Source organism: Boleophthalmus pectinirostris, unplaced genomic scaffold (assembly GCF_026225935.1).
Source record: "Boleophthalmus pectinirostris isolate CB_2022bp ecotype Guang Dong unplaced genomic scaffold, ASM2622593v1 HiC_scaffold_19, whole genome shotgun sequence".
Classification (NCBI taxonomy): Eukaryota; Metazoa; Chordata; class Actinopteri; order Gobiiformes; family Gobiidae; genus Boleophthalmus; species Boleophthalmus pectinirostris.
Genome location: NW_026571140.1, coordinates 34,746,071 through 34,759,068, shown reverse-complemented (window position 1 = coordinate 34,759,068; position 12,998 = coordinate 34,746,071). Strand labels below are relative to the sequence as shown.

The 12,998-nt window shown below is 40.1% G+C and overlaps 1 protein-coding gene across 3 annotated transcripts in view; it reads left to right on the top strand.

Moving 5' to 3' along the window:
* The first annotated feature begins 9,856 nt into the window (after positions 1-9,856).
* The window catches only part of sh3gl3a (SH3-domain GRB2-like 3a), a 79,425-nt gene continuing 76,283 nt past the window's right edge, over positions 9,857-12,998 (top strand). For all 3 annotated transcript variants that reach the window (XM_020920852.2, XM_020920851.2, XM_055154588.1), the window contains exon 1: positions 9,857-10,061. In XM_020920852.2, coding sequence (XP_020776511.1) covers positions 10,017-10,061 — 45 coding nt within the window. In that variant the 5' untranslated portion in view covers positions 9,857-10,016. The remainder of the gene's footprint in view (positions 10,062-12,998) is intronic.

Below are 12,998 nucleotides of genomic sequence, written 5' to 3'. Positions count from 1 at the left end.
AGGACACACACACAGCTGCTGACAACATGCTGGATTATATTATTTTTCCAGATAATTGTTTTGAGTCAGGATTAAAAGGAATTTGATTTTATTGTACACAGTGAACAGAAATGGTGACAGAACTGTACCCTGACGAGCTCCTACATTACTGACCACTGTATCAGACAGGGTTGTCCGCAGTCTCATGTACTGAGACCTCCCTGACAGGTAGTCAGTCAACGGAGGAGCTGACACCCATCCTGAGCACGTTGTCATTCATCAGAAAAGGACTGTATTAAAGGCACTGGAGAAAAAAAACAAAACAAAAACAAAAAAACAATATCATCAGAGCCTTAACACCATCCACATGTGAGTGAGTCTGCTGTAGAAGATAGATTGTATCTTCCATGTCTACATGGCACTGATAGGCAAATTGTAGAGGATTCAGGGGTCACCAGGTCATATTTTTAAATGTAAACATGGATTCAGATGTAAATGTCAATAGTGACATCATGGCAAAGCCACATTCCATCTCCATGGCAACGAATTATGTATCAAAGCACAAAGCGCAGGTCTCACGTTATAAGTGTCAGGTCTCAGGTCCTCATTTGAACAAACACACTGATAGAGACAGTCTACGTTTACTGGAGCTCGTACAATCACTCACTTTTACAATGTCTGCATCAGTTTCCTCAACAATCACCTGCCCTCCAGCAGAGGGCGCCCACCCAAAGTTAGGGAACTACACCTTTCTGAAGTTTCTTGGGGAAGGAGCATGTGGAAAAGTTGCCAAATGCTTCAACTCCAAAACCAAAGAAGTGGTGGCAGTGAAACTGTTTGAAGATGATGATGATATGGAAGAGGAGCTGGAAGTTATCCAGCATCTGGGGAACATTGATCCAGACGAGGTGAATATCATCAAGTACATCGAGCACTTCACGTGTGAGAAGTACCACTGCATCGTCTATGAAATACTTGACTGCAGCCTTGTGGACCTGGTCATGGGCCGTCCTGAACCCTCTCTGTCACTGAGTGAGCTGAGGACTGTTGCCCAACAGCTCCTTGTAGCTTTTGAAGCACTGAAGGAAGCTCAGGTCTTTCATGGTGATCTGAAAGCTGACAACATTATGTTGGTCAACCACCAAGCGCAGCCATTTAGAGTAAAGCTGATTGACTTTGGCTGTGGAGGTCACCTCTCAGAATTAGAACAGGGCACGAATATGATGTGTCTGGCATATCGTGCTCCTGAGGTGGTCCTGGGTGCTCCCCTGTCCGAGGCCCTGGACATGTGGTCCCTGGGCTGCTTGCTGGCAGAGGGCCTCTTAGGCTGCGACCTGTTCTCTTACTCATCCAAGTATGACCACCTGAGGACCATTATCCATCTCCTTGGACAACCCAGCAATGAGATGTTGCAGAGAAGTGTTTTCGCAGATAAATACTTTCTCCAGACAGGCAGCCAGTGGAGATTCAAGAGCCCCACCGAATATCAGGAGACAAACCAGAAAAGCCCAAAGGTCTCTGAGTGTGAACTGGACGAGTTTTCAGATCTCGCAGAAGCCATAATGTTAGAGACTAATGACGAGGATGAAGATGCTGTCTTGGACCTGGAGGTTTTCCTTGATTTTGTTAAAAATCTTCTCCAGGTTGACCCAGAGAAGAGGCTACCTGTTGACCAAGCCCTGAGCCATCCATTCATAACAATGGAACACCTGAGTTACTCTGACAGTGAATATGTCCAAAGTGCCTATGATCTTATGGCAGTAACCCTGAAGACCTCCAGATCTGCTCCTGTGGAAAATCCAGCTCAAGATGATCCAGAGCAGAACCTACAGTCCTCTGCAGCTTTACTTGAGAGGCCAGGGTACTCACTGACCTTTGAAGATGTGAGGTCCCCTCCTGAGTGCCACAACAACACGTCCTCTGAACACGAGCAACCTGAGAAAGCTGTCTGGCCCTGCAACATCTCATGTTTTCAGGTGGACCATAGTGATGAGGTCAGCACCAGTCTGAAAGAGGAGCTTACATCTGAACATGAACAGGCTCAGATCACCTGCCGTCCAGAGGAAGCTGACTGTACCCACAGCCCTCTGATTGAGATTGACGAAGGCTGTTTCAGGGGAAATAATGCTGTTTCCTTCATCACTGAGCCTGTGGAGGAGAATAATGTGAAGGCTGACATCTCCGTTAGCGACTCTTCAAATGATCTGAAGTCTGAAACTGCAGATAATAGTGGGCACAAAAGCGCCTCCTTCTGGTCAGGCATGAGGAAAAGGTTTGGACGTGTCATAGCAGGTATACGTCGAACCATGACCCGTATTCGCCGTTACATCACCTCCAGGAGGCGCTAAATACATCAGTGATCTTCCTATTTCCTTCTTTATGTATTTATTTATTTATTTGAGACAGGGACAGCGCACAATTTTCACATTAACCTTGACAGGAGAGATGCATTGTACATCAGGTTGTAGCATCAGTGCTAATTTCCACCTGTAGTCCCTGGACAGGTTCATTGATTGATTGTATTTAACTGACCTTGACTATCAACTGTTCTGGAGACCTGTAGCATGTTGGGTAGGCCTAGGGACTACAGATGGAAATTAGCAGTCTTGCTATAATCTGGCATATTTACACTGCAATGTTGTTCATTAATGTGCACTGTCCCTATTCAATAAATAAATAAATAAATAAATAAATAAATAAATAAATAAAGATGCCACTGCAAACTTATACAATTTGTTGTTGTTGTTGTTTTGTATTTGTTGTGGGTGTTACTTTATGACTTTATGTTTTTAAGTTTAGTTTTATGTTGATTATTGTAATTTGTTAAATGTTGATTGTTATATTTTTTAAATGTTATATTCTGTTGTCGTTAATAAAACTGTTCATTAGCAATCACATTCTTGTAGTGTAATTAACAATTTATGACTTCATATTGTGTGTGGTAAAAAGTCCATCCATCCGTTTATCCATCTATTTTCTTACGCTTATCCGGGGCCAAGTCGCGGGGTCAGCAGTCTAAGCAGGAACTCCCAGACTTCCTCATCCCGGACACTTCCTCCGGCTCCTCCGGGGGGACCCCAATGCGTTCCCAGGCCAGCCGAGAGACATAGTCCCTCCAGCATGTCCTGGGTCTTCCCCGGGGCCTCCTCCCAGTGAGACATGTCCAGAAAACCTCCTGAGAGAAACGTCCAGTCACCAGTGTTGGGAGGGTTACTTTTAAAATGTATTCCCCTACAGATTACAGACCCCAAAATGTAGTTTGTAACGTAATCCATTAAATTACTTAAATTGAGTAATGTAATCTGAATACTTTAGACCTGGTTTAGACCTGGTTTTAGACCTGGTTTTAGACCAGGTTTAGATCTGGTTTGGACCTGGGTTTAGACCTGATTTAGACCTGGTTTAGACCTGGTTTTAGACTTGGTTTAGACCTGGTTTTAGACCTGGTTTAGATCTGGTTTAGACCTGGTTTAGACCTGGTTTAGACCTGGTTTAGATGTGGTTTTAGACCTGGTTTAGACCTGGTTTAATGACCAGCAATGAGTGGAATTACTTTAACTTTTGGACATACTGGTAATGTGCTCTCATCTTGTTAGCTGAGGTAATAGACAGTGTTCCTATGTGTGCTAAGTGCTCATTTGTATCGGGGCTCTGCAATGAATATAAACGGCGCTTTGGCCATAGACAGAGGACACACACACAGCTGCTGACAACATGCTGGATTATATTTATTTTTCCAGATAATTGTTTTGAGTCAGGATTAAAAGGAATTTGATTTTATTGTACACAGTGAACAGAAATGGTGACAGAACTGTACCCTGACGAGCTCCTACATTACTGACCACTGTATCAGACAGGGTTGTCCGCAGTCTCATGTACTGAGACCTCCCTGACAGGTAGTCAGTCAACGGAGGAGCTGACACCCATCCTGAGCACGTTGTCATTCATCAGAAAAGGACTGTATTAAAGGCACTGGAGAAAAACAAAACAAAAACAAAAAAACAATATCATCAGAGCCTTAACACCATCCACATGTGAGTGAGTCTGCTGTAGAAGATAGATTGTATCTTCCATGTCTACATGGCACTGATAGGCAAATTGTAGAGGATTCAGGGGTCACCAGGTCATATTTTTAAATGTAAACATGGATTCAGATGTAAATGTCAATAGTGACATCATGGCAAAGCCACATTCCATCTCCATGGCAACGAATTATGTATCAAAGCACAAAGCGCAGGTCTCACGTTATAAGTGTCAGGTCTCAGGTCCTCATTTGAACAAACACACTGATAGAGACAGTCTACGTTTACTGGAGCTCGTACAATCACTCACTTTTACAATGTCTGCATCAGTTTCCTCAACAATCACCTGCCCTCCAGCAGAGGGCGCCCACCCAAAGTTAGGGAACTACACCTTTCTGAAGTTTCTTGGGGAAGGAGCATGTGGAAAAGTTGCCAAATGCTTCAACTCCAAAACCAAAGAAGTGGTGGCAGTGAAACTGTTTGAAGATGATGATGATATGGAAGAGGAGCTGGAAGTTATCCAGCATCTGGGGAACATTGATCCAGACGAGGTGAATATCATCAAGTACATCGAGCACTTCACGTGTGAGAAGTACCACTGCATCGTCTATGAAATACTTGACTGCAGCCTTGTGGACCTGGTCATGGGCCGTCCTGAACCCTCTCTGTCACTGAGTGAGCTGAGGACTGTTGCCCAACAGCTCCTTGTAGCTTTTGAAGCACTGAAGGAAGCTCAGGTCTTTCATGGTGATCTGAAAGCTGACAACATTATGTTGGTCAACCACCAAGCGCAGCCATTTAGAGTAAAGCTGATTGACTTTGGCTGTGGAGGTCACCTCTCAGAATTAGAACAGGGCACGAATATGATGTGTCTGGCATATCGTGCTCCTGAGGTGGTCCTGGGTGCTCCCCTGTCCGAGGCCCTGGACATGTGGTCCCTGGGCTGCTTGCTGGCAGAGGGCCTCTTAGGCTGCGACCTGTTCTCTTACTCATCCAAGTATGACCACCTGAGGACCATTATCCATCTCCTTGGACAACCCAGCAATGAGATGTTGCAGAGAAGTGTTTTCGCAGATAAATACTTTCTCCAGACAGGCAGCCAGTGGAGATTCAAGAGCCCCACCGAATATCAGGAGACAAACCAGAAAAGCCCAAAGGTCTCTGAGTGTGAACTGGACGAGTTTTCAGATCTCGCAGAAGCCATAATGTTAGAGACTAATGACGAGGATGAAGATGCTGTCTTGGACCTGGAGGTTTTCCTTGATTTTGTTAAAAATCTTCTCCAGGTTGACCCAGAGAAGAGGCTACCTGTTGACCAAGCCCTGAGCCATCCATTCATAACAATGGAACACCTGAGTTACTCTGACAGTGAATATGTCCAAAGTGCCTATGATCTTATGGCAGTAACCCTGAAGACCTCCAGATCTGCTCCTGTGGAAAATCCAGCTCAAGATGATCCAGAGCAGAACCTACAGTCCTCTGCAGCTTTACTTGAGAGGCCAGGGTACTCACTGACCTTTGAAGATGTGAGGTCCCCTCCTGAGTGCCACAACAACACGTCCTCTGAACACGAGCGAACCTGAGAAAGCTGTCTGGCCCTGCAACATCTCATGTTTTCAGGTGGACCATAGTGATGAGGTCAGCACCAGTCTGAAAGAGGAGCTTACATCTGAACATGAACAGGCTCAGATCACCTGCCGTCCAGAGGAAGCTGACTGTACCCACAGCCCTCTGATTGAGATTGACGAAGGCTGTTTCAGGGGAAATAATGCTGTTTCCTTCATCACTGAGCCTGTGGAGGAGAATAATGTGAAGGCTGACATCTCCGTTAGCGACTCTTCAAATGATCTGAAGTCTGAAACTGCAGATAATAGTGGGCACAAAAGCGCCTCCTTCTGGTCAGGCATGAGGAAAAGGTTTGGACGTGTCATAGCAGGTATACGTCGAACCATGACCCGTATTCGCCGTTACATCACCTCCAGGAGGCGCTAAATACATCAGTGATCTTCCTATTTCCTTCTTTATGTATTTATTTATTTATTTGAGACAGGGACAGCGCACAATTTTCACATTAACCTTGACAGGAGAGATGCATTGTACATCAGGTTGTAGCATCAGTGCTAATTTCCACCTGTAGTCCCTGGACAGGTTCATTGATTGATTGTATTTAACTGACCTTGACTATCAACTGTTCTGGAGACCTGTAGCATGTTGGGTAGGCCTAGGGACTACAGATGGAAATTAGCAGTCTTGCTATAATCTGGCATATTTACACTGCAATGTTGTTCATTAATGTGCACTGTCCCTATTCAATAAATAAATAAATAAATAAATAAAGATGCCACTGCAAACTTATACAATTTGTTGTTGTTGTTGTTTTGTATTTGTTGTGGGTGTTACTTTATGACTTTATGTTTTTAAGTTTAGTTTTATGTTGATTATTGTAATTTGTTAAATGTTGATTGTTATATTTTTTAAATGTTATATTCTGTTGTCGTTAATAAAACTGTTCATTAGCAATCACATTCTTGTAGTGTAATTAACAATTTATGACTTCATATTGTGTGTGGTAAAAAGTCCATCCATCCGTTTATCCATCTATTTTCTTACGCTTATCCGGGGCCAAGTCGCGGGGTCAGCAGTCTAAGCAGGAACTCCCAGACTTCCTCATCCCGGACACTTCCTCCGGCTCCTCCGGGGGGACCCCAATGCGTTCCCAGGCCAGCCGAGAGACATAGTCCCTCCAGCATGTCCTGGGTCTTCCCCGGGGCCTCCTCCCAGTGAGACATGTCCAGAAAACCTCCTGAGAGAAACGTCCAGGTGGCAGATGCCTGAGACACATCAGCTGCTCCTCTCAACATGGAGGAGGAATATGTAACAAAAATACACCTTAAAATTCAGTATATTTAATGCCATGAAGTGGAACATTGCAAGTAAAGCCATAACATGTTAGAGCAGCGGCAGAAAAATTACATAACCCACCTTTAACTAGTAATCAAACAAAAATGAAAGTAATTTATAGGATTGATCTAAACAAAATGTCAATTATTTGCTTCTCGGGGTTAGGAAATCCCGTCTTCACAATCACAGCTCCCTCCAGCTCACGTCCATCCTAAACTCTGTGGTTATATATAATTTTGTCCTCACTAGGCCAAGGGGAGTATGGGAAAACTCAAATATTAATCAAAAACTGACAGAGGCCACCAGCCGCCACGTAGTTTTAAAAAGCATGACAATATCAAGTAATCCAAAGTATTCAGATTACGTTACTCACTTTAAGTAATTTAATGGATTACGTTACAGACTGTAATCTGTAATCTGTAGGGGAATACATTTTAAAAGTAATCTTCCCAACGCTGTACAGATCTACATGCAGATCATGACAAGGCGACCCCAAAAATACTCTCTTATACTCACATAAGGGTTGCGACCCTGTCTTTGGGAAACAATGTATTAAAATTAATGAAAAAAATCCTTTGTTGTTTCAGGGTCTGTTGGGGGTCACTTTACCTCCTTGTGCACAAAGACAAAAAGAAAATAGAAAGAAACAATCCCTGTGGTAACTTCAGTGACCTGTAGAGGCGCTGTGTGTCACCCATGCAAAAACAAACAAACACGCAATTACAGCTCTTTTACATTGCTCAGTTTCAGTTTGAGCCACATAATAAAATATTTAATTTTACATAACTTGTTGGAATATGTCCAAAACAGACAGAAGCAAAAACGCGTGAAATGTTTAATTATTTACATCTAATTCTTAAATTGTCTGTAAGATGAACTAAAGTAGAGTTTGCAAATGTGCATAAAGGTGAATTAATCCAATGAGAATAAGAAAGGCTTTCCAATTCCCCACAGCATTTCTTAGAGGCAGTGTTAAAATCCATTTTTCATGTTTTGTTAGAAATATCTTTATCATTTTTTACACTCAGCCAATGAGCTTTCAGAAGAGGGCGACATCTCTGTTCAGGAAACCCTCTCCTCCTCCGCACAGCAGCGCCACCAAGCGACCTCACCACACGCACACTTCCTCCACGAGCTTTCAAAATACAAGTAAAGCGCTTTTAATAGAACCACGTGTCCACAGGAGGAGATGAATTAGATCATGCTCCGTGAAGATGTTAATGATTTGCATAAAAAGGACGACAATACAGGAAAAAAACAATATCTAGGTAAGTTAAAATGACTTAAATTAAGAACATTTGACTTTATTTGAGTTGACAAGTAAAACTATCTACCAATTATAAGTGTGTTTTTCTTAATTCAAGCAATATTCGATTTTGTTTCTTATTTTAAATGCAAAAAGTTTCTTAATTTAAGCATAGCATGTTGTATTTTCATATTTTAAGTACAAAAAGTCTGGTTCCACTGGCAGATCATTTTACTTGTCAAGTGAAATTGATTCAAATCATGATTAAACTTTCTTAATTCAAGTCATCTTAACTTGACTAGATTTTGTTTTTTGCACTCATCATGGCATTAAACTGCAGGAACAGGTGTTTAGAAGTTTAGAAGAAGAAACAGCCTTGAGAAGCTTGAAAAACATGCGATTAAAGTGAGGTTAAGGTGCCCTTTATTGTCCTTATAGGAAAATTTGACTCTGAAAATAAATAAATACAAATAAATAAATAAATAAATAGAGAAAGCATTTTGAACTCATCACCCACTTCTAACTTCTAACTATTGGTGCACCAAAACAAACAATCAGCACCAGATTCATGTTGCTGCAGTTCAAATGGTCATTTAAGATTTATATTGCACCTGTAAAACTTCACCATTTTAATCCAAATATTCCTGATGATTGAGTAAAGCGTGGCAGGGAAAACTGGACCCTTTTTCATTGTATGTGGCAGTGAGAAGAATTCCAGCTGTTTTGGAAAGAGGTCACTACTGTAATTTCAGATTTAATTGAATATGAAATGCCATTAGATTATAAACTCTGCCTACTACAGCTCTTCCCCAACAGCTTTAGTGTTAATTTAAATAGAAAGAAGCTTGTAATGTTTTGTTTATTGCAGGCCAATCATGTTATTGCTCTCACTTGGAAGGAAATAAAGAGGCACAAAGTAAACTAGTGGATTAAATTAATGTCCAGCAATTTGGTACTGGAGAAGTTGAGCTACATGTCTAAAGGAAAACTTGAGGACTTTAAAGACATTTGACTGACATTGTTTCGCATTGAAAAGAATTTTCACATCTAGAAATCATAATTCAAATTGAGTGAACCGTGTGTTTTGGGGGGTGGGTTTTAATGTGTGTATTTATTTTACTTAATTTAATTTAAAAAAATTTGTTTTATGTTATTTTATTTAGTTTTGTTTGTTTATTTATTTATTATTTTTTTTAAAATAATTTATTTTATTTTATTATTTTTTATAAAAGAAATGTAAATTAAATTAAATTAATTTTATTTTAATTTTATTTAATTTTATGTCATTTACTTTTTTAATTTTATTTTATTTTATTATTATAAATGTTCTTTTCTTTTTTATTTGTTTTTTTTAATTAATTATAAATTAAATTTTTTTATTTAAAAATAATGTTTTTATTTTTTATTTTTTAAATGTTTCTTTTCTTTTTCTTTTATTTATTTATTTAATTATTTTATTTTAAATGTATTATTATTATTTATTTTATTATTTGTATTTTATTATTTATTTTATTTTATTATTTTATATTTATTTTAGTTTATTTTTATTTTTTATTTTTTTTATGTTTTGTATGTTTCAATATGTAAAATCTTAATTTAAAAAAAAGTAACAAGTACAACTCTCGGTAGAATTATGTCCAGCTTTTATTTTCCAAACCGTCTTTTCATTTCCGCTGCGGTGCGTGCGTCCGTGCGTCACTTGTCAGCTCTGTGATGTCGCTGCTGCCTCAAACACTGGAGACGGATGAGTACAGCGCAGTGGATACCCGGGGATCGTCTCTTTCTTTAGCGTCGCTCCGGTTTCTCTTTCACCCGCATTTCACCGCACTGTTTCCCCCGGGCGTGGAGTGCCAGTCCTCGGTGCAAAGATGTCAGTGGCCGGGCTGAAGAAGCAGTTCCACAAAGCGAGTCAGGTTCGTAAACGCGCCACCACCACAACAGTTTTTTGGATGTTGTGGTTTTGCTAACGGGGTTGCTTTCGTTTTCATCCCTAACTGAGCATTCAAACTGTCTATTTTTAAGATTCAACTTTGTTTCAGCACTTTTACGGCTTTAAACAAACAACCCCCACGGCTTTAACGTGACAATTTACGCAGCGTAACCTGAAAGCCTATTGAATAATGTGTCAATTTGATGAGTCCATTGCGCGTAAAGGGTGAAAACTTGCGTCAGTGTTCCGAATGAGGACTGCTTACGAAGTACTAACCCGGTTTAAAGCAATCGGCGCTGATAATTACGCACGATCTGAACTTCACGTGGAGCAAAGTTCATTAGTTCATTCCCCTGGACGCATTAGTTGTACGCTACGTTGTGCACCTTGCTCCCATAGCAATAGGAATCTACAAACACTGGTGATCACATTGAATTACTATGGGAAAAATACAGTTTTAATTGCCTATAATGCTATTAAAACGACTCGTGCTTGCATCGTTTCATATTATAGAGTCTAGTCATTGTTATAGATGAATTATATTGTGTTGTAATAGTGTGGTTAACAGAGAAGACGAGAGACAGTATTGTTTACATGGGAAATCTAATGGGCTATTGTGTAACATGTCTAGGGACTTCACACAAGTGTCTCAATTCAAAACGAGAATAGCTCCTAAACGACCTGCCATTCGAATACAATGTCTTAAGTTTTATTTTCGCCCGTTAAAACCACAGAGAGGTTGTTAAATTTCAAGCCCGGTTTGTTTTGATGGTGTTGCCACTTTGTCTTTGTTACGGGGTTTTATCTGAAGTGGAAACAGTTATCTCAAATTGAAAATGTGCTCTAAATGTTTTGTTTTTTCAGTGCCACGTTCTGCGCTTGTGAAAAAAATATGTGCCTCAGTGGATCTGATGAACAACAAGGTGTTTGGATTGTGCTAAAATAAACAGACAACAGTTTATAGATTTTTGAGGAGTATCAGACAAAAGCTCAGGACATACTTTACCAGTTAGTACAAGGCATTGTGTTAAGTCCATTGTGTTGTCTTGACGCTGTTGTTGATCGCAGTTGAGATATCACTCTACTGTGTTCTCTCCCTTTGTGTCCTTGGGCAAGGGACTTCACATTAGGGGTGTGCAAAAAACATCAAAATGTGCTGATTCTGTATCGATATTGTGGGCTGCTGTATCAATATATCACCAAGAGTATTATTTTCTGTGTTTTACTTAATTATTTTGTTCCAGCACTATAGTTTTGTAGCCAGACGGTTTCACTTCGTGGAAACCGTCTGACCTCGCAGCATTAGGATTTGTTCGCTCGACAGTAGGCGGGTACTTTTTTTATTTAACCAATCGCTGCTATTTGGTCGTGACGTACGTAATGCTAAGCTTTTCCCAAATCCTGTAGGAAGAAGGACAATAACGTCTTTCCCCTTGATAAAATTCACTAAACATTCTCTTTGTTTCGGCTTTAAATCATCGATCTCATTAATCGTCGCCAACACAGAATGTCTGTCTTCGTCTACATCCATCTTGATCGCTTTGTTTACTGTTGTGCTGTACCACAAAAGAGACCCAGTCATGGCTTCACAGCTCTTCTCTGATTAGCCTGTGCACGGTCTACAGCTTCTTGCAAACCGTCTAGTGTATTCTAATTCCTGACGTAGTCGCTGGAGAGAAATGAAATTGTGCAGATTAACTAGGTGACAGTTTTGTTGCTTGTTTAATGAAAGGGAACAAGACATTTGACATTTTCACTGTTTTGATGATTAAACTGTTTGTGTTTCATATGAACTTTGCACAAGAAGTGGTTTAACAAACACTTTTAGCATTACAACCATGATTATTTTTTATTTAACCATATCGAATCAGTTCGAAATATATTATATCGAACTGAGCTCTTACTTTATCAAGATATGTGTCATGTTGTGGCCAATGTATCGAGGTATATGTCATATTGGCAACTTCATATACTTAAAATATAGAGTTGATTGAATTGGTGAAGCTGTAGACGCAGAATGGTAGCCACTTTTTCATCAGTCTGTCTCAGGGCAGAATGGTTATGTTCTCTTTCAGCTGCAGAAAGTTGCTTGTTGTTTCATCACATTGCGGTTTTAAGCGAAAGGGATGTTCTCATAGTGTCATAGTATGTTTCCTATATCTATTTTTTATTTGATGTTGGGTCAAAATAAATAATTTCTCAACTATATAGAGACTACGATGTCACACAAACCAACTTTAGTGTACAATGCTGTGAAGAAACAGTGCGTTTGTCACATTTATTGAAACAAATGTTCACATTTCCTTTCTTTGTGAGGCTTTACATTGTCATACCTTACACTCATTTCCAGGAGACTAATAGCAGCCTTAACCATAATTACTACTTGGCTAACCTTAACCTAAACCCCAACCTAATATTAACTTGAAACCACGTTGTTGATCCAATATTGAAGGATTAATCTCAGGGGGACTCGAGCAAAAGTACAAATTTCAGTGTCATGAATTAGGGATGGGCATTCGATGAAATTTTCTTAATCGATCGTCGGAAGAATTAACGATCGATTATCGATTAGTCATTAACGTGTTTATATTAAAATGATCATCATTATTATTACTATCTGCACTACTAATGTGCATAAATAAATTCAACTTTACGACGTATAAACCGTAACGACTCTAGAGCCACATCAGCCCGTTTGAAATTATAATGTGTTTAATTCAGTTTTGCGCAACTCTCACAGAAACAAAACTTAAAACCGCATCGCTAATTTGCATAAACTCAGCGAAGATAAAACTACAGCTCTTGTGTCGCTGATGCGGTCAATTTCTGTCGGATTAAAAGACATGACTCAGTGGAATACAGGTTAGTGTGACTATATTTGCGTTTGTCAAAACCAGGACACCGTACGGGGGGAGGGAGG